Source organism: Schistosoma haematobium, chromosome 4 (assembly GCF_000699445.3).
Source record: "Schistosoma haematobium chromosome 4, whole genome shotgun sequence".
Taxonomy (NCBI): domain Eukaryota; kingdom Metazoa; phylum Platyhelminthes; class Trematoda; order Strigeidida; family Schistosomatidae; genus Schistosoma; species Schistosoma haematobium.
In genome coordinates this window covers 34,815,932-34,842,358 of record NC_067199.1, presented here as the reverse complement: position 1 = coordinate 34,842,358, position 26,427 = coordinate 34,815,932, and the positions used below count along the sequence as shown (strand labels likewise).

General features: G+C 36.8%; 2 protein-coding genes across 2 annotated transcripts; one reads left to right on the top strand and one right to left on the bottom strand.

The window, feature by feature from the left end:
* Positions 1-1,681: 1,681 nt before the first annotated feature.
* MS3_00007932 (uncharacterized protein) lies at positions 1,682-9,184 on the top strand (the record flags this gene model as incomplete). The annotated part of the gene is made up of 9 exons (XM_012940382.2): positions 1,682-1,947; positions 1,982-2,195; positions 2,231-2,506; positions 2,540-2,931; positions 2,964-3,097; positions 6,032-6,251; positions 8,261-8,308; positions 8,345-8,436; positions 9,041-9,184. Exons 1-9 carry the CDS (start codon positions 1,884-1,886, stop codon positions 9,182-9,184), a joined length of 1,584 nt encoding a protein of 527 aa, XP_012795836.1. The 5' UTR covers positions 1,682-1,883.
* Positions 9,185-9,582: 398 nt separating this feature from the next.
* MS3_00007931 (uncharacterized protein) lies at positions 9,583-26,003 on the bottom strand. Its single transcript, XM_051216268.1, has 8 exons — positions 25,155-26,003; positions 24,849-25,118; positions 24,521-24,816; positions 21,793-21,904; positions 15,247-15,358; positions 12,865-13,055; positions 10,201-10,363; positions 9,583-9,806 (listed from the first exon to the last, which is right to left on the bottom strand). The coding sequence occupies exons 1-8, from the start codon at positions 25,223-25,225 to the stop codon at positions 9,762-9,764; spliced, it is 1,260 nt and encodes a 419-aa protein (XP_051066845.1). The 5' UTR covers positions 25,226-26,003; the 3' UTR covers positions 9,583-9,761.
* Positions 26,004-26,427: the final 424 nt, after the last annotated feature.

The following is a 26,427-nucleotide window of genomic DNA, read 5'->3' as shown; positions in this document are numbered from 1 at the left end:
AACACCTGATCGGTCTGGTATGGCTCGGCCATGCAGGGATAAATAGTCCATATACCCTCTTGTTTCTCGTGTCAAATATATTATTCCCTCCCCAGCCCAAATGTATGTTTTGTAAGGCTTTGGCAGTAATGACTGTCACGATAAGGCGAGTGGGCATAAATAATGATGCCACTATCATATACGGTCTGATAGATTAGGTAGTCGTATCATAATAAGTCCAGTTCAGCAATTTGTTCCATTATCCTAGTGACAAAGTTAAATCCACTTAATATTGGCCTAGGGAGTAATCTTACAGTAGTGTATGTGTTCTGTCTATCATGCCCGCAAATAATGTTCCAAATAAATTGAGTAGCGCGTCTGTTTTTTCAGTTCTTACTTCTTCGTCAGTCTGCCGATATAAATGTATGGGATACAAATATCCCAAACGCTTCTATTCGATTTTTAAAATCTATATCGTCATTAATGGAATCAATCAAAAGAGCATATACTATGTGAGTAGAGTTTGTATTTCATCTACAGTACCAATAGCTTAATCATCTTATGGTCAGACAGCAGACAAAAACTAATATTCTTAATCGGATCGCTTTGGCACTGTCTTCTCATTCAGCCACGGTGAAACTTTGAAGCATTAACAAGCTAACTTTGAAACACAAAGACAGGGTCAGCGGCAACAATGGACCAACTTACTTGTCATAAGGGCGCTAAAGCCCCCTCGTTAGTGTGACATGAGTTCGATGATGGTTGTGTAAAATAGGTTCGACAAGGTTATCAACTCTGTTTACGATGTTTAATCTCTTACTACACTCTTTAGAATACTGGAAAGGCTGCAGATCAGCTCATACTAAAAGATGAATATCTTCTGTGATAAGACCATCCAATAAAGATCAACAACAGAGACGGGATAGGACTTCAAAGAGCACAACCTCCCTGTATGATACTGGTACCCCACAGCTGCGGTATGACCATGTATCAATACACAGAGCTTTACCACCTCGTCGCTAAATCTTCAGAATAACAAAAATGGCTTGCAATAGTGTATTTAAACAAATGGCTCGGAGCAGTCGTCAAAGATGCATAGACTTTTGAGTACACAAAGAACAACGCTGGATTGGGAAGCGTTAGAAAATGATTGATAACTTTTTCTGCATAAAACGAGTTTCTATCCCGTCTCGTCCATAGACTGTTTGTTGGGACATTTATGTGACAACCTAAAAATCCGCAAACTTCTCTTTTATAACGAAAGCTTACTGAATGAGGAGAAATGCATTTATTCCGAATAAATCGCGGTTTATAATTTACTTTACTCATCCTGATTTATGTATATGTTTTCATTGCTATTTATTTATAGCACGTAGTTTAAATAGCTGAAGAATTTTATCACTCTTTAGTCTCTCTACTTTACTCTTCCAATCATGTCATTCTTGCTCGACAAAAGAAACTGAGGCAGAGTTAGCGATAACATGAATTCCTTTGCCCTTTGAAAGAATGATAAAAAATCCGAAAAATGAAAAAGAAACATAACATTACCTACTACTGAAACTTTTTCATGTGAATGGAAAAGGTAACTCTATTAAATGTTTTCAAGGACCAGAAATTATCCCTTGACTGCATGAACAAAGGGATAATAATCCGTACTTCATCACCACAAAAACAGTAGATGTGCAAGAATGTCAAGTGTTTTAATCTATCGTGCTGCTTAGGCGCTGTCGTTGTATCTCGCGGAAGCTTTCCAGGTTCTCTTCATCTTACATATTGGGACTTGTAGTGGCACACTTCAAACTGTTCTCATTTTTGTATATTTTGATATAATGGAGTTCTAAATATGTGTCCTATGTACTCAAGCCAATCTGCAATAATCTTCGAGAGAAAAACCCTTTCCACCGATGGAAAAGTCACTAGTGCGCTTTCCTATGAACGCTCAGCGCCCCAGCAAATCCGAAAGAAGAGGTTAGCTACCATATAAACCATAATAATTTTACAGATGGCAGAATGTACACCAACCTGCCGGTATCTTTATCGAGCCGGAAGTCCTACACAAACAGCTCCCAGGCCAGAAACCGACAGTCAAAACAAAGTTCCAAACGGCATGTCGATTTAGTGACTAGCTACAAGACAAAGCCCAATTGTGCACACATTAGATGTCCAGAAGGTGAAAAATCACTTGAAGCCCATTTAGATGGCTATGTGCAAGTCTCGTAAGTCGTCTATTTTTAACTGATTGCATTATTAGAAGCCAATTTGTCCTAATTCCTGATTCTGCATACTTGGAAACCAATTATGACGGGACCCCTCCACAATGGGAGCAGGTCTCGTTTGTAAAAGTCCTGAGCAAAGGCGATCTAGTGTGTCCCATATGTCTCTATTCGCCTATCACGCCACGAATGGGTAAATGTGGACACGTTTATTGTTGGCCCTGTGCATTACAATATTTAAAATACGAAAATGAATCGGATAGCAAAAAGTGCTCTGTCTGTCCCTCCTTGTTATCATTCGATGGACTCAGGAGGTAATACTTTGTTTTGTTTTACGAATAATATAGGGTATCCCTAACCCATATTACTCCAACGAAGGTCGGCGATAGCATATGCTTGACGCTAGTCAAGCGTTCAGGACTTTGTGTAACTCCTCTTTCATCTCTCCAAACATCTGAAGCTACCATTGGATCCCTTTTCGGATGTGTTTACGTCACCGATCAAATAACACTGAAAAATATTCACGAGTCAGAGATCGATCAACTTCGTACGTATAGAGCTATTTGTGAAGTAGATGGAAACAACACAGAGCTGATTCCATTCATTAACTTTGCCTTCGAAGAGCTGAATCGCGAAGAAATGCTTCTAAAATCTTGCAGTACCAGTTCATCTAAGCCTTGCAAATCTTGCAGTCAAGATATTAATGGTGTTTCTACAAATGAAACATATTTCTACCAAGGTAATTGCAATCTTTGCTGTAATTCTGTTTAGCTATGGATAGTCAACCCATTTTCTTAGATAGCCTAGGGTGGCGATGTCTACTAACGGAGTACAAAGAAACACAAAATCTTCCAAAGAAGATTGTCGCAACCGTTGTGTCAACTAAAAATTATCGGATGAACTCCGTAAGTCACAGGTATTTTTTAATTAAATTACGGCACCTAATTGGTATAAAATATAGCACTAGTCTTAAAAAGACTTATTACGGATTCATTTAAACATATCATTTCTTTTAAGCAACAGGGCAGAAATGGAACTCCAGTTTCTGGCTATTCGAAATGCTCAGTAAAAACTAGATTCTCGATAAGTTCCCGATTTCTAATTTCACCAGTATTGTTATATTAGCGTGCTTAGCTCACCACGCTGTTCCAGAAACAGTAGATGATTGAGTGGAAAAATATAGTTCACTTACGTTCTTCGGGTGATATCTATTCCTGAGTGAATATTTATACATAGTTTTTATTTAAAGCAGTTAGTCTAATAAATTTCTTTAGTGTAATAAAAAAACGAAGATTATGAGAACTATGTGATATATTAGCGCAATATCTTTCGAACAATCTGATCACACATGCTTGTTAAGAACGTTTATATATAAAAAATGGAAGGTCAACTAGACTAGAAATATAGGGTAAGAGGAGACAAAGATAATAAAGGAGTAATATGGAAACAATTTGCAACCTCATCAATCTGGATAATAAGCTAATATTACCAGGGTAGATTTAAGGTGAGAACAAACTGTTTTTGAATACTCAGAGGGAGTTTGAATTTTCTTATGTCTAAGGCTTCAATAAACCTTAGTATACACCTTTTCACATTTTTGTACACCACAAAAGCTAAGATCAATCTTATAACCTCTTCCAATTATGTGTTTGGCAATAGAGAATGATGGATGTTTATCCTCTAGTCTTATTGGGCCATTCGATTCGATTTGTTTCTGCAACCATTTAGGCACATGTTCACACACCCTAATTTTGAGATTACGATCGCTCCTCCCTATGTATGTGACCACACATCTAAATTGGTAAACATAGTAGGATGTAACGCAATTGTTTTCTTGTCCTCTAGGTTTTGCGATGAAGCATGCACCTGGTTCTTTCTTTGATAATGACCTTTGCTGCGCAATACGTTTTACTGATGACTGATTTAAGCCTTTGTTTCAATAAAAGGCTATTTCAATCACCTCTAAATGCTAAGGTGATGTAGATGGGCTTTCTCCACCAAGGCTGTAGTAGGTCTCACTATACCATGAACTTTCCATCTATTTATGAATTTAAAGGGATAACCGTTTTCCATTAGTGTTTTATTTAGCAACCTAACATTATCATCAATGGTATTTGTGCAAATACGATCAAATCTGTTAAATAGACACTTTATCAAACAGCGTTTGCTTTGCATGGGGCAATGACTATGATAACTAAGGTATTGACCTGTCCACGTTGGTTTTCTAAAAATGGATCGTTTGATTTAACCATCTCGCCTACTTATAAGTATATCTGGAAAGGGAAGCTGGTCGTTCTTCTCCTTTTCGCATGAGAGACTGTGATTTTGGAGAGCGTTAAGTTTATTCAATAAACAGCTCATATCCTCCTTTCTTTCACAGACAACTAAAATATTGTCCAGATATTTCTTATAATGTGACATGTTTTCGATTAGGTCTTCAGCTAAAGTTTCAACATGTGCCATGTACCCATCTGTAAATAAGGGTCCTAACAGACTACCCGTAGCAACCTCATCAATCTGGCGAAAGTATTCACATTCGAAAGTGGATTGAAATTTGTCAGTAAATAATAGTAGTAAATCTTTAAGAATTTTTAAATGAACAGGTAATTTAAGGTTGTTTAAAGATACTTAGTCACATAATATGTCGATAGTCTTTTTTAAAGGTACATTTGTGAACAAGAAATTCACGTCAAATAAACACATCTTTTCCTTGATATTAATATCACCTAAATGATCGACCAATTCAAAAGAATACTCACATAAACATCTTCGGATAGGATCCAGCAATTATGTTAGCCATTTAGCTAAGTTATGTGTAGGTGGTCGGCACATTGATAAAATTGGACGTAAAGGAATGTTTGATTTGTGAATTTTAGGTAGTCCATGTTGCATTTGGAAGTATTAGCAAACGGGAGGGAAGAGTAAATTCAAACCTAGAAAAATCGCTTCACATGAATATTATAAACAGAAATTTAATTTTCTAAAAACTATGGGTTCTGAGTACCCTCATTTTTATGGACTGGGGGAAGATTCCACTCTTTCACTTGAAATGGTCACGAACATATAACCACTGCGTTTTCGCGGCGGGGTTGTTGTTTAGGAAATTGAGAAGACCAAAAGCTAGCGCCCGGTTCTTTAGCCGGGTTGGTGGCACGGCGAACCCACCTAGGGGGGTTGGAAAACCCTTATCCTAAACCACTGTTTTATATGGGCTCTGGGCTCCTGGGAGAACAAATGGCTTGTAAAGCTATTGTTGATCACCGGATACCATGCGACTGCATCTCCTGACGCCGTTCCTATACTTTGTAGATTAGACCACATGGTCAAGAGATCGGGGTGTGGCTCGCTGTGAAAACCACCTGCTTCAGTTTGCGCGCTTTGGCAGCATCACAACCCTCACACAAATCGAAGTGTCACGCATATATATATATATATATATATATATATATATTCGGCGCCTACTTGTACCAATATTTGTATCTAAATAACAACGACAATCTAATCTACAAGGCAGTTGGGCAACGTCAGATGCGGTCCCATGGCAACCGGTGACCAAAAATAAGTTCATACAACATTGATTTGGAGTCAGTTTTTCAACTCTACTACTAGACAAGTCCTGCGTATCCACCAACCCGGTTAAAGAACCGGATATTCGCTTTTGCTCTCAGTTTCGTTTACAACACCTCCACTGCTAGAAGACATTGATTATATTCGTGGTTATTTTGGAGCATCTATACTTAGTGGTTAAATAAGGTTTGATAATCACGGACCTGTTTTTGTCTTTTCAATAATAATTACTATAAAGGATGTCTTCCTACCGACATGTTTTTTCTTTCAAGTCCTTACGAAAACCTCTGAGGTACCTGAGCCATTTACCTGATGGATACGCCTTCAGTATAGTGGAAATCAAGCTAGAACCACCGTTGGTATCTGAATTGACACTATCTCACTTTGCCACATCGTTGAATAACCGCGCATTGGAGCGAGATCGAAGTCGTCTCGAAGATCTGAAACTTACTGAGTTAAAAAAGGCAGCTGAAAACCAATTTACGTCACTGCGTAAGATAACTGTTAATGGGTTGGTTTTTCTTTTATAGATAGGTGCATGCTATTTATATATTTAAGGGAAGTGGTAAGGTAGTGATACGTTCGTATCCAAGCTTTTGCTCTTAACATCTAATCGTTATTTCAGCTCGTGACCAATCATTTTTCATGACTTACTCATTACGATATTTACCAACTTATTTTCATATATGATAATAACTTTTCTATGGTTTGCTTTAATGAAATATAACCGAATAAACCCCTTTTCCCATATCTGTATAGTGATAACACCATTTCACCAAAATAAAATAGAGACGTGCAGCTCAGGTGAATTATTTTGAGGCTGAACTGGTGTTGGCCACTATCTGAAAAAAATAATGACTGGATACGTTAGCTGTGTATAAGTTTGAGTTTTAGTTAGATGTCGAAAACTGTTTGGTTACTCGTTGTTTGTGGTTTGTAGAACATCAAATAAATGCGCCTAAACGAGACTGCAAGACGACTTGTTATTAAGTAGCTCTGGTTAAGTTTTGCACATTAAAAATGTTACGACACTTATTATGAATGATAATTTGTTGAACATTATCACCGTATTCCTTTCTTTAATTTAGGTATACGCAATAAATGTCCTGACCGCTTCAGTCAATGAAGATCTATAACGTCATCAACCCACTCCCCACTTTGACTAAGACCCTCAACATTGCCCCCCCTGACCTGACCCATAAAACGTTAGCAATTATGGTTTGTAGGAATGTTAGGTAAAATCTCAGAATCAATAGTGGTTATCGTAAGGATTTCTATCTTAAGCGTAATATCCCTTAGTTTTTCCCTAAATGAATTTCAGGTGAGTTTTTTTTATCTTGCCATCCGATTGCGAGATGTGATTCATACAAGTGCCCTAGACATAAATACTATGAGCACTCTGTTACTAGAGTCTTCAAACCGCTAACGTGCTGTAAGATAAAAAAGCGAATCATTCATAAGACCAATAGCCTCTCCTGAGGTGAATAAGTCCTTTGTTTCCCAAATTAAATCACGACTGACTTTGACGAAGATGGACCATACTTCAATATAACACTTTCCAAATTAGCAAGTGGGATAAATTTATCTTAAAGGGACCTATGGATAACAAATATCTGCAACGTGTTTATTTGGTTCATTAAGATGAACCATCATTGTGACTGATTTGTCGAGAATATTTCTATCTACTGAGCTTTGAGAAACTCAGTTTGCAAGTAATCAATAATATCAAGCTGTCTGAAAAATAGATGGGCTCAGGTTCGTTTTAACTTTGGTTAACCTCCCATTATTTTCGGTTATAAATAGAGTCATACCAGGAATTCCTCTGTTCAATTCGACTGATGTTCCGTCAGTCATCCGTGTATTATGCAACGAAATGTGACGAGCATAAGGTAAATAATTATGCAGTCTATCGTTCTTATGACTAAAGTTGGTTTGCAGGCAACACTTGTGGATCCAAGTATTCGGTGGTCCTCTTCGCGTATCGTAAACACAGGTGAGCAGCGAACTGCTGTCGATGTGGGTACTTGGAGCATATGATACGCGTGTACAGATACCATATGATACGACGCACTATGCAGGGTAACACGCTTGAAAGGTACCTAGACCCATGGGTATCAATCCATCAAAACCCTGGTCAAAGCAATGCTGGACGGTACAGGCTTATTGATTGATGTCTGAGAGCTAGTCGTTACCTATGGTTAGAGTAGTCGATTAACGTGCTTGGTTATTTAATCGTGTTTTTACTTTCTCACCGTTTAATGTGTCACCCCTTGTATTTTAGCTCCTTTCCGTCTCAATTCTACATTCCTAGGATGTAGGTAATGTTAGTGTAGATTGATGCACACTTATGTATCCAATGCTGTATTAAGTCCCACAGAATAACAGCCTTTAAATACATGCATAGAAAAATGATATTCCATCGTTTTTCCATAATCATATTTTGTACCACAATTGCATTGTTTTAGTGTATTGTACTAACGTATTTTCTACGTAACTTCCAGCTCCAGGTTTTGTTCTCAGCGGTCATGCAACTTTATCAGCTAAGCAAGGTAGGTTATTTATTGCTCTAAAGTTTTGTTTCATAGAAGTACAACTTGACCCCTCAAATTTCGTCCCACTCTCAGCTACGACGCAAAATATAAAATGGAAAGAAACTTTACCAATCAGTTTTGCTGAAGTAAGTACTATTTCCCATCCATTTTCGTGTATGTGAAAATGTAGTAGACAACAACGATTTAATACAGAGGTTGGTGGGTTCTAAACAAGTATTAAGAGAAAGTGACAGATTTTATTGCCGGCCAGTTTGTAACGGGTTAATTTTCGGTGTATAGAAACAATCTCTTTTAGATTGGGTCTCGTTTCGCACTTATAATCTGCTTCAGGAAAATATTTAGTTACTAGTCATTAGCGGGTATACAGCACATCATTCTGCCTGATGCTACAACACTGATTTAATGCAGCTCCAAATAGTAGAGGATTTTCATAACAATTAGCATTCCAATCATGTATGTCTTTAGTGTATTTCTTGTGTGTGATAGAGTTGAGGTTAGTCACAGTGGAACTTATTTACTGAATATATGTATGTATGGTCACATCTTAATCACTGTACTTGTGAGTGCTAGTGATAGTACTCAGCTGCTCAAACCGTAAAAGGTGGAGCAAGAACTGAACTTCAGTAAAATTTATCAGCTAGGCCTTATTATCGTTTAAGTGAACTATTTTGGGGTGCATTTCTTCTACTAAAAGTTCTATTTTCTACAAAATATACTTTACGTATTTAGATTTCTCGCTCTGGTGCACTCAATGTTGTTGGTCCAGATCGTGTTGCCCATTTCTCGCGAAGTCCTCCGAACACAACTAATCCTAAACGCTTCGATATCAATTCCGAATCTTGGCCTACCTTAGGTGAAACTTCGAAAAGCTGAAGAAATATATTAAAGAACAAAATCGACCAGTCTCTAGTTTAGTCGGACAGAAAGCTTGAGTGCCTGGCAAACTATTTTATATTTTCCAAATAAATTTTTTTATGGCTCGACAAGCCAAACTTGACAAACTTCAAATGAAGTGTCTGTTACTCTTACTTAACAAGTAAACGGATATGCTTACAAATTAGTTATTTTATTCAGCTGGTTATATCAGCTTGGTTGTGCATAGTTTGTTGATTAGCTTCCATTACGATGTGCATGGCAAAGCATCCAATTCTTACATCCTGTTATCAATATTGTTTAGATGGACAAACTGTAAAAGCCTTAGATGACGGTTAAGTTATTTGGTCCCCAGAAAAGTATGACCACTCTTAGAAAGTGTATAGTACAAAAACATGTAAGGGTAATTGACAATACGTTTGAAACTAAAGTGTACAAAATACATTCCGTTTGTCTCTCTCTCTCTCTCACACAAGAAATAACAAAGCATGTAAGTTTCCTTCCTCATATCTCATCAGCAGAAAATCACGTTGACAGTTTATCACTCAAATAGAATTATCATGTTCCGAGTATAACATTACGCCAAATCGTTAGGTAAGTGAATCAGTGGAACGGCACCCGACTAAAAATTAGAAAAAATGGGGCGAGCTTTAATGATAATTTATTTAATAGAAACAGAATATTCCCTTGATTTGTTTTTTGTTGGGTGCAACACTTTCCGCATTTGTCTCAAGAAAAACTGACTTAAAGTTTACATATATATATTACAAACTGAGAAGTCTCACACATGTTCCTCATAGCAAAAGCGTAAAAACATGATCACTATTGAGATTTACTCGATACGGAACAACTTAAACTTTTCTTAATATTCTCAAATTACATTTCAATGAATGTAGACTTTAACATGAAGCCGTTGTTTGACTTCATCGACTTATCCCAAACTACATTACACACTAAACAAACGCCCAAATCGATAAAACATGAGGCGACCGATCACACTTAATATGAAAACTTACAATGAATCCCATCATCGGTCCATCTAATTTCCGTGTGTGTGGTGCTATTCTTGAAGAAAACTGGCTTAGGCATGCTGAGAATCCAATGCACGTTTCCCACGGGATATGTATTAATGTGACTCCGAAATCTTTCCTCCATGAATCAACCAACTGTGCTGTATTCCTGTAATTGAAGAATAAAAAGTTGTCTTTATGACAAAAGTAAATTGAACTGATAGTTTGAAGAAAACCCGTAGGCTAAGTAAATATAACTGCTAAAAAGGAGTAGAATTCCCCAACGAGCTAACCCCTTAAATGGTGAGACAATCATTCAGTGTCTGTATACTTTCGAACTAACTGGAAAAATTCGCCATGCCAAAGAATCCTCACTATTAATGACAGTTTATATTATATGATTCATAGCGATTTACAATCCTCCAGATATTGGAGGGCCTACATCAGAATAATAAATGGAAATTTACTTATCAGCATTTACGGTCTCAGTATGAAAAATCACTTTACAGTTAAGAAACACTACATCTACTTAGCGAAAACTTCATAAGAAATAAGCAGAGGTGGATGGTGACTAGCAGCGGAATCCAGGATGCGAGTTTCGTTCTACTTGGGACTCATCAGCTGAATGTACCTGTATTCCATAGATGTTCAAACAACCAATACAAAAATGAATTCAGAAGAAATAGTTATCTAGGAATGTGGACGAAATAGTGTGAGTTCACAAAATATGTGAGTAATTTGCCAAATGCATGTTTTGTGTATTCAGTCTTTAGACAGTGACAGGTCATTGAAAAACTACTCAGTACCCCAAACGGAGATAGGTTTACCACGGTTCGGATCTTGAACCCAGTGATTGTAAAGGTTAAGTACTTTGATCACCACGCTACCGCTTCATACTCATATCTAAGAACTTAAATCCGATCAATTTCTTAGTTGATGCACTAACCAAATTCATTTTCCAATTTGAAGTCGCAGCTTTGTAAACAGATGATAAGATTTTGACAAGACCTGATTCAACAACTGAATATAATATGTTTAAGGCATTTAAACAAAGTCATTGTGAACTCATGAAATCACTGAGTAGTACCAACACATTGTCAACGACGATAAATGATTATTATCTACCAAAAATTTAGATACTATCTAGTGACTGAAAACAACTACAGCTCCGATGATCCTCAACCTATTTGTTCAATGTCATGAAACGTAAACTGTTGTAAAAGACAATTTAACTATGAGGTGAAAAATTTGGGAGCTGTTTTTCTAAGGTTTTATTTATGTGTATTAATTCCATGTTTATTGAGTATTTTGGTCTTAATATTTGCATACTATCCTAGTTCCAAGCTTTTTATTTGAATGGTAAATTGTTGCTATAGCATTTTCCTCTCAGACTAGAACTGATTATTTGTGTAACCAGTACTCAGGTTTTTTTCCATTAATTTTGCTGTTCAGTGTTAATACTTTTATTCGATTGGTTTGCTGCGTGATCTGGTCTTGCATGCATATAAGTTGATGTCTGAAGTATAATAATGATCTTGGATTGGAGATTATTGGTCTTCTGTCCTTTCTCTTCGTTCGGGGCTAGTTATTATTGAAGCAAACGTCAAGCATAGAGTATCAGTCCTCCTCATCCTTGCCGCGTATTAGTTGCTTAAACCAACCGGCAAAATATCAGATAGACAAAACTCATTGAAAATTGTTTACAACTGATAATATTAACAAACGGTGACTTGTTAAGTAGGGGATATTTGAAGATCCCCAGTTGAGAGGACTAAATAACTTTTGATTTCCAATGATTTTTCGAAGTTGGGATCAGGCGTTGATGGGAGCCTCCTTTATGTTTATCATTCCCCCAAAACCCTTCAACATTCTCTAGTCATACACTGCCTGCCTAGCTTTTTTCCCCATTAATTTTAATCCATAACAGACTACTACTACTTTACTATATTTTATACTTATCGAGCAAAAAATAGTATTCCAACATTTGTGTAACAACATTGCATTGATCAATCACTGAGTAGTGACCAATCTTACGTTTGACTAGCTTTTTGGTGCCGACCGAATTATATCGACCAACAAGTTGCACTATTTTTTGATGTCATGTGATTTGAAGTACTCAACAGAAGACCAAGGATCTAAATTCCATGCTAGTTGATACCTGTAAGGTATGTTTGTGTGTCAACTCGATCGAATAGAATTCGATTAACGCTAAGGACTAGACAAACATGACATCGGTCATCATTCAATGACCAGTCAGTGTGAATATTTCAGTCCTACAGAAAGTCATTCACGATCCAAATAGTTCAGTAGCAACATTTCAAATTGTGGGGCTGTGTGATGTGGGAGCACCGCTTCCCTGAATATTGCACGTTCGCCTTAATGGTGAGTGGAAACAAAGACAAAACTTAGGCCCAGAATTTCCTGGAGAATACCTTCAACCACATAACATTATATTGCTTCTTCAATATAACTAAACAGAAAGTCGAATAAAGTGGAAAGTTTGTTTTCTTGGAATGATTAGTTTGTGTTTATTCACCAGATACATATCACTGATTATTTTTCTACTTCAATTAATGTAATGGATGTTACCGAAATGTAATATAAAGACCATAAAACATCGACTTAATTTTAATAATAGTAAAAGAAATTTCAAAGAAAAAGGCAACTTACGATGAACAATTATTATTCGGTAAAAGTTGTTGATAAAATACACGACGACAAGCAATCGGTTCAATTTTCACAGAATGTACAGTGTGTTGTTCATTCTTTCCTAATGAACCCTCATTTACATCAATTGTAGGTGACGTACAATCTTGTAAAGCAGTTGTATATAATCTTATTTTTTGGTCAGGTAACCAAAGCTAATAATTATGGAATTTTATCAGAAACAAAAGAAAAAGTGGATTATTTCTTAAAGAAATAACACTAGTAATAAAAACTTTGAAGTTTTTTTGTCCTAAATTCACTAATCCCGATGACCCCTAAAAAATACAAAATCACGTGACCGGGCAACACATGTGTTTCACTTGTACACAATGAGATGATTGAAATCTTCGGGTTGGAAGGTATTGTACGGTGAACAGTGAACGTTTTGTGTCTAATTTTAACTTATGCTTATATATATATTGGTATGTGAATAACTTTCTTTCTTAAGGCTCTATAAACTTACTTGATGAAAATCAATGAATATTTAGGGGAAACAATTGAAAACTAATGCACTTTATACACTACAAATATAATTTTTCAACTAAGACATTTCAAATTTTTTCTGAACTAGCTCCATTTAGAAACAAGTAATCGATTTTATTTTATTTATTTATTTATTTAAACACATAAACATTGGTACAAGGAGGCACCAAATAGATATGCGCCATACAGATCGCATTTGATTTGTGTGAGGGCTGTGATACTGCCCGGGTGCCCAAACCGAAGCAAGTGGTTATCTTAAGGGACCACACCCGGAGCCTTTGATCTGAAGGTCTGATCCACAAAGCAGTGGAGCATCGTACGGAAATGCAGTCCCATGGTAGCCGGTGACCAACGATTGGTTCATGCGCCATTTGTTCCTTCAGGATACTGGAATCTATGTGCACCATTGGTTTGGGATCAGGGTTTTCCAACTCCCCTAGGTGGACTCTCCATGTCCACCAACCCTGTTAAAGTGCCGGACGTTCGCTTTTCGTCCTCTCAATTTCGTAAACAACACCCCCGCCACGAGAAGGCAGAGAGTAGGACTTCTCTGGCAGATGCTGTATACGCGTGGACGTGTGAGAGCATTTCGAGAGGGAGGGAGGGCGGGCCCACCCCACTCTCGGTTATATCAGGACATTCGGGGGCAACTAACCGATAAAGAAAAAGGAATGAAATAACTCAAGTGTATCATTTCTCCATACACATTATCTTAATATTTCCAAGAATAAACAATTCATTGACAGCAATTTCAGCAAGACAAAAGCAAACAAATTAATACATAACCGGATTGATTTCGTAGTTCACGTAACTGTTTCATATCTTTCAATAAATCCAGCTAGAGACTAGTGGGTTATCTATTTTAAAGATTTAAAACAATTTGGCAGCATACAAGTCAATGATTTGATAATACACATAATCGAATGAATAGATTTTTGTTACGTATAAATAAATTAAAAAAATAGTCTGCTGTGTAGGTATATGATCTAAACGAAGTTTTCTCTTTTTCTCTCTCTGTAATATATCAAATTTACCATAAAATCAATAAGTTCCGATGTTGAAAATGAACATGAAAATCGATGTTAACAAGTGCACAAATCAGTATACGTTGAAAATTTTGGAATAAAAAAAAATCTCATTAGTAAGCAGTTACTTCGTACTAGTTTAGATGAGAGAGAGAGAGTGAAAGAAGAGGAATTGATGAGCGTTTATGACCATTATACATATGATCAAACCTGAGACCTTTAACTGATACTTATGGAAAGGATGTATTCTTAGGTAAAACCAAATAAATTTTTAAGAAAACTTATTTTATTTACATTAAATATTATGGTAGTATTGTGGTGTGTGTGCTACTTATAGTGACATAAGTAGTATATGATGTTAGTCGTGAACAGAAGGTCTGACAGCAGAGAGACAGAAGAATTGAACAGTAAAGAATGGAAAAAGAATGTAATTTGTATGAAAATGCAAGAACGATGAAGTCTGAGTCATTTCGAGACAATTGATGGACAATTTGCAAATTAAGCATTTACTTTATGATTGTTAGATTTTATTAACAAGTCCTGTGATTTTGTGTCAAGTACATTCGAGTGTCCCCATCCGTGTTCTGTTTACTACAGTATCTGTACAAATAAATCGTTCACATAAAATCCCCCTATAGGCAGGCGGCTACTTTCGGAGACAAAATTTCAAGCAAATTAAATATCGCTGCTCATTCAGTTCAATTCATCAGCGTTGATCTTGAGTGATTAAATAACCGTTAAGATAAGGATCCTAATATTAATCAATTTACAATCTTCTAAAGAGATGTAAGCGCATAAAATTAGCATCACACATATTTTCTCTTAGAAATAAACTTACTAACATAAAGTCTAAAGGTCCATCCCACGTGACAGCTGATAAAATAACACGATATTGAGTATTTTTTATTAAATTTTCAACTAGAAGGCTATAAAATTCCATTTCATCAGCCCTGAATAAAAGATTGAAAGAGAGAAAGAAAATATCACTGAATTAATCTATTTTAAAAATTAAATAAAAGTAGTGTGTTATGACTAAACAAAAACTGATGTAGCTCGATGCAAGCAACAACGCAAAGATGATAGATGAGGATTTGTCATACACCAAAAATAAATCAAACAATATCTGAATACACACAAATTCTTACATCTTTCATTTATAATCATCAATAGTTATACGGGGTCAGTCAAATATCTCTGAGCCCTAGCTGAATCATCCGTCGACCTGGACCTATCTATACAATAGAAGACTGAAAGTCAAATTGTTGACCGAAATTTGTCAAGGTCAAGCATAACTTGCACGGATTAATCTACACATGCCATGAAACTAGTGCAAGCAGCTATCAGTCAGTCTTGTACTTTTTACCTCTCCACTATCTTCGTATTAAAATAAATTAATTATATGGTAAGATCCTATTTGTTCTTTGATGACACCAATGAAGAACAATAGCTTAACCACCAAATTAGACAATTGTCAGTGGTGTGACACTAACGTAAAACGACGTATGTTAAGCATTCACATAATTCCTGTTCAACTCCAGTCGAACAAAATCTACAGTCATATTATAACATTAAATTGAGTAGCACTTGACATTAATTAATTAATAACACAATATCTGAATACAACCTGGATAGTAGTTAGTTAACTGTTGAGTGCTTGAATTGATCACTCACAAATCCACATCCTGAGATTAATTTGTTTCATTGCCCAACAAATTTAGTTGGACCTGGCATAACATAAAGTGCATTGAGAAATATGCTACAACACTGAAAGCAGTATTCCATTACAAATTATAGATGTAACACTGAATAGATGCTTCGGAATATTCTAACATTTGATTCTTCTCCAAAAAAATTTTTGTTGGCAAGTAGACATTAATAATATGATGCGAAAAATCTCAGATATGCAGAATTAAAGTTTAAATCATGTGATTGGTGCTACTAATACAGTATGGAAACCCGTTATATTTTTTTTGTCATCCCATGCCTTTTTCATACAAAAATACAATTTAAATTATATGAACGAATTTCCAGTTGTTGAAGTCGATGAGTAGAATGCTAATAGATCAATGATGTGCAACGATGCAGTCAGTCAGTCAGCTACAACGTAGGACTAGGCACATGTATGCATCGGTCCAAGTTGTCACACCTCATTAGCCCAACAAGGTGAACGCCAAATTCATAGAAGCAGTTACTTCTGTGATAGTAATATATAAAAGAAAGATTGCATATAAGGATATAATCCAGGGAGAAAAAACCATTTCGTAGAAAAGGAGGTATAAAGTAATTTTAATCTCACGGTTTAAGGGAAGACAATGTGTGTATACACCTACGCTATTGTGATCGATCCTGAGCGATGTCACCCAGAGTCCCCAACGATTGGTAGTCTGCATCTACCAACATCGATCGAACAAGAATTTAGTGACTTCAAGGACTGATGCTACGTTTTGGTTTGGCCGTCCCTAACTTTCTTCCAATCATCCCCAATATCAGTCAGCATTACGCGTCGTGGTAATCGGTATTCAGGCATACGTAACACGTGGCCCAATCATCTTAGTCAGTGAATACTCACAACCTCATCAACTGATTTAACATCATTCGTATCGTAGGTCAATAATTGAACCTCCTGGTAGGAAATCAATGTCCGAAAATTCAGTCGACGAGAAAGTTATTTCCAGCAGTAGGTCTATGATGAAATCGAACAGAAATGGAAATAGTGGACAACCTTGACGGACAACGCTTGACGTTGCAAAATCAGATGACAGTTCGCTATAAGCTCTGACTCGACTGATAGTGTTCGAGTAAAAAGTCATCACCAGGTTTATATACTTCTGAGGTACACCTTTCAATGACAGACACTGCCACAGAACCTCGGTCTACATAATCAAATTCTGCTTTTAAGCCAAGAAAAACCGTCATTCTCGGACGTCGATAAGCATATCTGCGTCCTAAAATCTGACGAATGGTGAATACGTCATCGATGCAGCCATGGTTAGGTCTGAAGCCAGCCTGGTTTTGTCTTATTTGCAATTCACGAATATTTGCTAGGCACCTGATAATTGTTGATTCCAGTATTTTAGATGTTATATTGGTCAAACTAACCCCTGTATAGTTACCACAGGATAATTTTGATCCTTTCTTATACACAGGGAAGATCAGTGATTGCGACCAATTAGACGGGATTACATCCAGTTTCCAGACTTTAGCTAAAATATTGGTCAACATAATCGCAAAAATTAACCCACCATCCTTAAAGACCTCTGCAGTTAATCCAACTGGACCAGTCATTCTTGCTCATCTGAGATTAGCTATAGCTTTTGAACTTCAATTAGAGTCAGAGGGTCTGTTTCAATGTTCAATTCAGGGTGTTTGGAAATGGTGGGTAACTGAAGGCCGGCTGGACTGCTTCTTAAAGTGTTCTGCCCATCGTTCTAAACGTTTGGACTGAAAGCAGATAAGTGCCGTCTTATTCCGAGATTTTTTCACTTACACTTGACTTCTTAATTTCGGTTTCCTTTATTGGTCTGAAAAGCTGTATTGTGCTACCTACAGCTGCTGTCTTTTTCATCACTTGTTTTCGTTGCGCACCACTGCTCACAATCGTTCCGTAGACTTTTGATGAATCTAGATCTGATTTGTTTACGCTCTTTATCATGTTCGGAGCCTGATGGGATAGGTTTGCGAGAGTCTAGCAGTGGAGTAGATGTTGCTGTTGTCTCCACAGCTGCTCCTATATCCTCTCAGGTAACATCTGGACCAGCTGCCAGTCCACAAGAACTAGCCATCGGGTCGCCAGATACATGGAGGGTTTAGCTCGTCGGCTCTCCGTTTGGCGAGGTGAGGTCAAGTGAATGACCACACTAGGATCCTGTATGCGTGTTTTGGCGACACAGTATACATCAAGGGTACCAGATTCTAGGGTTTTAACCAAGGAGGTCTGTTGGTCGATTTCACATAGGGTGTGTACGTTGAAGACTCCAATGTGTAGTTTGGAGCGAGGTTTCAGTAGACATGGGACAGTGTTTCGCGCACTAGAATCGTTGACCATGGTGATACTTGAGGAGAAAGTTTAGAGTTGACAGTCGAGGCAGGAGGAACATTAGAATTGAAGAAAAAAATTGATTGTCAATACAGTGGTCTTGAGTGCTGTTAGAGGTATGGGGGTGGTTGTCACTTCCCAGTTGCCCACACCGTAGAAGGGTTCTTTTAGGGGTGCCTGAAGAGGAAATTGGGTTAGAGGTGATCTTAGTTACCTGAAAGCGTGACCGCAATGCCTAAGGGACAACTGCTTGTGGGCGGTCACATACGACAGTTTTGTGGGTAATTTTCATGTTAGCCCAGTACTTATTGGGACCTTACCGCCAGAGACGGAAATCCGTGGGATAAGGCGAAGTGTGCATTTTAGGGTCGACCTTTTCTGACCTCACCCTTCCTTGGATGAAACAGGATCGCTGTTATGCTGGTTGTATGAAGGAAACACTTTACTCCAGTACGACTTCACCCTCGGACCTTGTGTTTGCTGCTTTTGGTCTTACCGGTCTTCAAACAACCTCTTTGGCATGATAAAACCTTGAAGAACAATTTTTCCAACCAACATAGCTCGATTGGTTCATCATGATAGGCAAGCCCGACCACCACGTCACGGTAGCAATAATACGATGCGTGGTCGAGTGATAACTCTTCATGAGACCAAATTTTTAACGTAAGTTCTCAAATGGTTTGAAATCAAAGACAAGAGACCACTAGCTAGAGGAATAAATTTTTCATATAATATTCTGCTTATATAAAAGATAGTGACATAAAACAGGTATGAAAAATGTCATAAGCGATCGGAGAAAATCAGTTTTCGGGGTCACACACTTTCCAATCAATTAATGCTTGATTGTTAGATATAATTCTCGGATATCATATCAAACATTGAATGGTAATTACCACATAACAGGCCTGATTCTGCTCGCCACGGTCAGTGATAATAATACCAATGACCACTAAAATGAACTGAAAAATGACTTTGTTACCACAAATTGATAGAAGAGGAAGGAAAATAAATAAGCTAGAATATCTAGGAATATGCGTGTAGTCAGTTATTCATGTAGTCAGTATAGAACCTGGTAGATATATCCATCGACCCACGTTGACACAGCCCATTAGCACTGAGAAATGAGATTAACAAATCGACCAACGTCGATGAGAGTGAGAAATACTAAAGATGAACAATATAGTTCGAAAATGTGTGAAAAACATAGAAACGTAGGATTTAAAAGATAAAGAGTTGATACATCTGTATAACTGACATCGACTTCAAACCACATTACTTAGCATCTGAGGTCACTAATCATGCAGACCACAACTAGCTAGTCTACACCTACCAATACGGAATAATCTAACAGTTGACTTCATGGATTTAAAACCACACCTTTATTCAGAAGATTATGCATGTAAGTTATGGACGTTAAATCATAAATCACTTGGAGATCTTAAACTAGGTCATTTAAACCAACTAAGATCAAGTACAGTAGTACATTGAATAGGGAGTATATTTTGAAACTCGTACCACTACTATGGTGAATTCCATTTCATAAAAAAGTTAACCTATAAAGTGCATGCAACTCCGCCTGGAGCCCCTCTCGGGCTACTGACGGTCCAAAGCCCAGAAAAAAGAGGAGGGTTGGGCATGTGGTTAGCGACCCCATCCCATAGAAAACTAACTCGCTAAAAAACGCTAAGTAATAAACTGCATGCTACTACTCAGTAGTATATGTAATATAACTAATTTTTTATATCACCAAAATTCACTGTTTCACCTCAGTCCACTAGAACGAATGCCATCTATCCAAAAGTAACGTTAAAGTAACTTTGATGTATCTAAGAAGCTGTGTTTTTAACCGGTAATGAATAAAGATAACTATTATCAAATGAGATCAGCTTAGTACATATTTGTACAATAAGCAAAACATGCAAACTAGGGACAAAAATCAAGCAAACCAAGAATCCATAAAATAAAAACGCTACGTGGAAATAACGTATGACATCTCTTAGCTTCAACGACTAGAATTTCAAGTCTGCAAAACTTGGTTCCAGAAATTCCCAATTTTTTGCACAACAATCATAACCAATAGTTAGAAACATTAGGGGGTATTATTCAGAATTGGATATAGTAGAGTATATTAATTCATTGTTCACCTTACCTCAGATTATCAGTTTTAATATTAATCCATAGTTTCATATTCTTTAACTATATTAATTCTTTTAGATTTATATACTCTACACTTAGTGATACTACTAAGTTAACGCCTTTGATATTCCTCTTACTGTCCTTATTTAGCATGGTAGATGCTGTGCAGATAATTGGACCGATGCACATATTTTCTGAGTCCTACATTGGTTCCAGTTAAATGATACAGAAAAAGCTGGGTAGTACATATGTAATTCCACCAGTTAGTTGACTGGTGTCAATCTGCATTGTAAATCTGTTTGAGTTTCCTGAGAATCCGACACATCTTTAACTCGTTTTAAATAAAATTTGCATCACCCTTTTACCCACAAAAATCCAAATTTTACTCAGGTACGTATAACGCGCAATATTTCTGGTTAATATCAACTCAAATGTCCTGTCATACATTGAGTAGCACTACCGAAGAAAGTCATGGGCAGCTAAACCAAAACGTGGCATCAGTCCTTGAAGTCACTAAATTCTTGTTCGATCGATGTTGGTAGATGTAGACTACCAATCGTTGGGGACTCTGGGTGACATCGCTCAGGATCGATCACAATAGCGTAGGTGTATACACACATTGTCTTCCCTTAAACCGTGAGATTAAAATTACTTTATACCTCCTTTTCTACGAAATGGTTTTTTCTCCCTGGATTATATCCTTATATGCAATCTTTCTTTTATATATTACTATCACAGAAGTAACTGCTTCTATGAATTTGGCGTTCACCTTGTTGGGCTAATGAGGTGTGACAACTTGGACCGATGCATACATGTGCCTAGTCCTACGTTGTAGCTGACTGACTGACTGAGTAGCACTACATAGTTAAATATTCCCCAAGGAATATCGGGGGTGGAACAAGTCACATCTAATCGTCAGTCGTTAAAAACGTTCTCTCAATATTACTTGATAAAATCAAGCCTTGACAATTCAACACTTAAATCATTGATATATTGAATGAAGAGGATAAGTAATCAACAAGAAATAACTAGACGCGATTACTGGATGATATTTTATCAATTACTTCAAAGCGTAAAATTGATAAATGATTTTCACTTATTTTACAATAGTTACAAAAGTTGACAACAATGAATCTAGACAGATGTGGTTGTTAAACATACTATCGAATTAAAAATAAATATAAATGGGAAAAGGTTATATTCGAAACTTACATTAATGGCTTTTCAATGTAACCAATAAAATCACCATCAATATCATTTTCTCTAATTAGTAAACTTAAACAATTAGCCCAAAATACAAAGTATTCTTGAGAGCCAGACAAGACTAAAAAGTACATGAAGAAGAAAGTGACAAAAGTCAACTACAATTATAAAGAAAAAGACAAACATTATCAACGTATAGCCCGGCATAGATGTGTATTGACTTTAGTTGTCGTACCACATTAGCACGAGATGAAAATAACAAGAGATCGAAATGATGTAGTAGTGATAACAACAAGAAAAACTCAGCCCTGAAAATATGGTTCGAAATGACAGTCATGTATGACGGAATACTGAAATTCAAGACTAGAAGACTGTAGTGTCGGTTGCTATTCGCTTACCAATCTTGACTGCTTTTATATGAGCGTGTGTGCACTTCTTATCCTATTCATCACATGTCTGTAACTTATTTCCACGTGACTATAAATATAGATTCACGCTTAGTTAAATTGTCTGCGGCCTATGCTCCATTGGGAGTAACAGGCGTAAGTAAGTAAGTAAGCCTAGTTAAATTGAATTGACTCACACGCCTCGATTGTGCGTCGTTCCGGTTCATTCTCTTCACTTCGCTTCTTTTCTTCCAGTGTTTGTCTGGATTAACGATTGTGTGAAATACACGTATTCGAAATTCATTCTCGTATTTGACTTATTTAATTCCATTGTAAATTAACGCGAGTTAAACCGATAAAAATATACGGCGATTGGCGACATATATATTTCAATAACAATCAGAAACGATCAAATCGGGGTCCAATCTCCAGCCACTAAAGTGGCGGACGCGTTGACAACAATATCTAATCTAATTGGTGTCGAAATATCAAGCCAATAAAAGATAAAGAATGAATCTATTTGGACCATTGTGAATTATTCTGAGTCATATCACTCGAAGTCTCCAACTACTGGCCAGTTGTCTTGCCGATCACATACAGGAAGCCTGTTTCTACCAGCTTAACTCACGTCAATAGTGAGTTCGTGGAGTGATGCCATGTATTGGTTTGGTGCCACTAGCTTCCATTTAATCTAGTTCCGGACAAGCAAGCATCCCTCGTCAAAGTAGGTCTTAGTTAAGCATAAGTAACATATGTCCTAACCACCTGAATCGGTTAGGACTTTTAACCTCATTAATTGGTTAACTACTTTGTCTGACACCATAATTCTAAATTTAACACCTACAAAAGAGGATAAATATCTGAGTAAAGCAATTTATAGTCACTGACTATATCAGTATTTACTCTACACTCGAAGATTGGATGTCGACGGTTGGAATCGATATGACATCATTTAGAAAACACCTAAGATTTAAATAATTTATGCATTCATAGTTACAGACTTATTTTTTTGTATGAAAAAAATTAGAAGTTAGTAAAGCCAAAATAATATAGGATAAGTAAACTGGCACTCTGGTTGATTGTAGGGAGACAAGCGCTCTAATAATAATAATAACAAGATTGAGAAATAACTGTATGGACATATCAAAAGAAACTGAACTATGTATGAGCCCCGAGATTCGTTTGGGAACAGTAAATTAAGGACACACAACAGACAAATATGTCATAACAATTAATAAAGATGTATAAATGAGGAATAAGAAGTTTCTTTACTCGCACCTCCCTCGATAGTGATCTGAAATCAATTTCGAGAAAGTAATAGGTTTGTTTATATGTCGAATTTCAGATACTTTTTTTTTACCAAGTCCTAGCCTCTCACTGTAGAATATATTGTTAAGCAAACTGACACATTAGCAGAGTAAACAAATAATCTACTCTTATACATTCCAGCCACAAATGACATGGGATTCCACTCAAATGTATAACGATTTAAATTACAACACTTGAAACCAGTGCAGAGAAAAAAAGTAACAAAACAATAGCCGAGTAGTTGAAACAGTAATATTAATGCTAATCGAAGACTAAACAGGAAATACAGTTCAGCTGTTTCGGTGATTTATTTGAATAACTAACGACGTTAGAAAATTATCTGTTGAAAATCATGGGTTTAAGAACACAGCAACCTATAAGTCACCAACTACCGGGAGCATTCGTATAGTTTTGGTCCTATGAATACTAAGAATTTCCTTAATATGAGATATGGTACTCTATTGAGTGATCAAACAATCTGAGACTTAAAGCGTAAACTAAGAATCTGTACTTCAGATATGTGAAAGAAGTACTGGCACGGAAACAGACCCATTTACCTTGGGGGTAAGGCGTCCCACTTGAGTTCCATAACCAAAACTAAACATACAGCAACAATTATAACTCGATAGAAATGAGAAAAACCCAATGTATTCAAGTTTTTTTTTCATTAGAAATACCGTGACTATTAGACAAATGATCGGTCAGAATAAAGTTGATTTGAACTCAAATAGTGAGGAACTAGTGTTATTTATTAGTCTTAACTAATACGTATCAAGTATTTGCTTAAAAGTTGTAGCTTGTTGTCGGTTCATAAAGGCGAAAAATACATTACTAGTAGTACAGCGTTTTACCACTGCGCTCACTTTTGGGTTTGTATGACTATATGTACTACTTAAGAGTATATATATGATGAACTTCGAAAACTGGGGATAGATTTAGACTATTTGTTTTGCAGGAAACAGAATTAAAATATTATCCAACAAAATATTTCTCCATTTTCAATATATCAACTTTCAACTACAACAAAGAAATGTGATCTGTACCTTTTTTCCCCAAAGCCATTAAGCAACTAGAGCAATGAAAGAAATCGTTCCCTTTGGATTGAATGGACTGTGGTTCAATCAACGAACGATCTGTCATTAGTTCTAAACCAGTGAACAAACAGCTAGATGGAGAAGCCAAATATAAATTAACTGGAAAAGTCTGCGTATTAACGGAGTTAGAGGCCAAGTCCTCAGTGCTTTTAGAAGTTGGATGACAGAAGTAGCCATCTTCAATGCATAAACCTTCCTCCTCGAGAGTGATAAATTTCTGGAAGTTATTAGTACAAGTAACATCTCTAAAACGTGTATGTGAAAATAGTTTGCTTACTTTATATTTCCTAACTTCTGTTGGCAAAATTTGCAAAGAATCGAATCAGCTGCAGTAAGGTTACTCATAACTTTACTTAATTTAGTTATGTTGTCACAGGTCTGACTGCTATACGATGCATTAAATCTGCACGACAAAGTTCTGTCATTAACTTGACAAAGATTTTTGCATGTCATGCACGATATATTCAATCCATTTAATGTCACTTGATGAGTTTCATTGGCATTCTGAATCTCAATAGTATCCGAGTACACATTAATGTGACACGATCTGAACACAAAAGTATTAACGCAGAATAACCCAAACCCTGTCTCTTTGATGCGACAATATGTAACATCAAGACTTTTGCTATTATCAACGGCTTCAGCAAATAGCATTAAAGCTGAACAATGCAGTCTCCTGTTTTTCAGCACCAATTTAAATTTTAGGCGAGTAGCTGTAATATGAACAGGAGTTTAGATTGATTCGGTTTAGCTTCGACAGTTTACTCAAATAATTAAGAAATCTATGAGGGAGAACGATGCAAAAATCTCTATATGTCAATCTAGAAGTGTCGAAATTTACAAAGGTAAATCAAGATATACTGCACAAAGCAGAAGTAAAAAAGTAGCGCAAAAAGTGTCACGATAACCCTTAAGCGCTGCCCAACTAAAACCCCATATGGCTTCAATGAGCGCGGTGTTGTTACTCTCCGAGCTAATAGCGGAAAGTTCAAATGGTTGTGAACGCGCTTACGTGTCTAGTAGCAACCAAAGCTCCCAAGTTTGGGGAAATTCCAGAAAATTTCGGGGAAATCCCTGAAGTGAAATGGCCCTCCCCAAAGTTTGGGGTAATTTTAAGGACCACCAATACCTCCAGGAAGGAACAACTAATGCCACATCTACGTTGCGTAACCAATATCTTTGTCACCAGCTTGCGTAAACTGGTTGATTTTCTTGTGCTTGCTTCTTGCTGTTCCAGTACGGTTTCAGGTATTTAATAACGTTCACTGGTTGGTAGCCTAGCCACTCGACTGAACAAATTCTAGCCAGTTTGTTAGTTATTTTGGATTTACATTTAAGTATGGGCGTCTGTCGCAGAGTAGTAGGGATTTTGAAAACCAAAAGCTGTCACATCAACAGGTGTGAGGTTGGTTAGTTCAAACGTGTAAACAACAAAGAGATAATCTTAGTGCTACGAGAAGACGATTGACTCAAGAATAAATATATAATTCACTTAATTGGCAATGTGTCAAAAGACTTAATCGAAAGAATAAGAGATGAAATTGAGATAATAATAGGAAAGATAGGAAGTAGTTGCTGATACATAGTGCTGATAACAGTGGTAAATTATGAGACATGCATCAGAGACATCTGATTCAGGAGGTAGATTGTGATCCATGGATAAGTACCTGTTTATTAAACCTCCTCATAAAGCTATTCACTAAGTCGGCTGCGGTCACATAGGCTGAGAAAGGATTCCAAATGGGGCAATCCGTAATAAGAAAAAGTGTGAGTGTACCTAGATAATCGCTCTTTAATATGTAATCCTTCAAAGGTTGCCTTATGGTCATTTGTCGTTAGTGACAGTGTATCCCAGG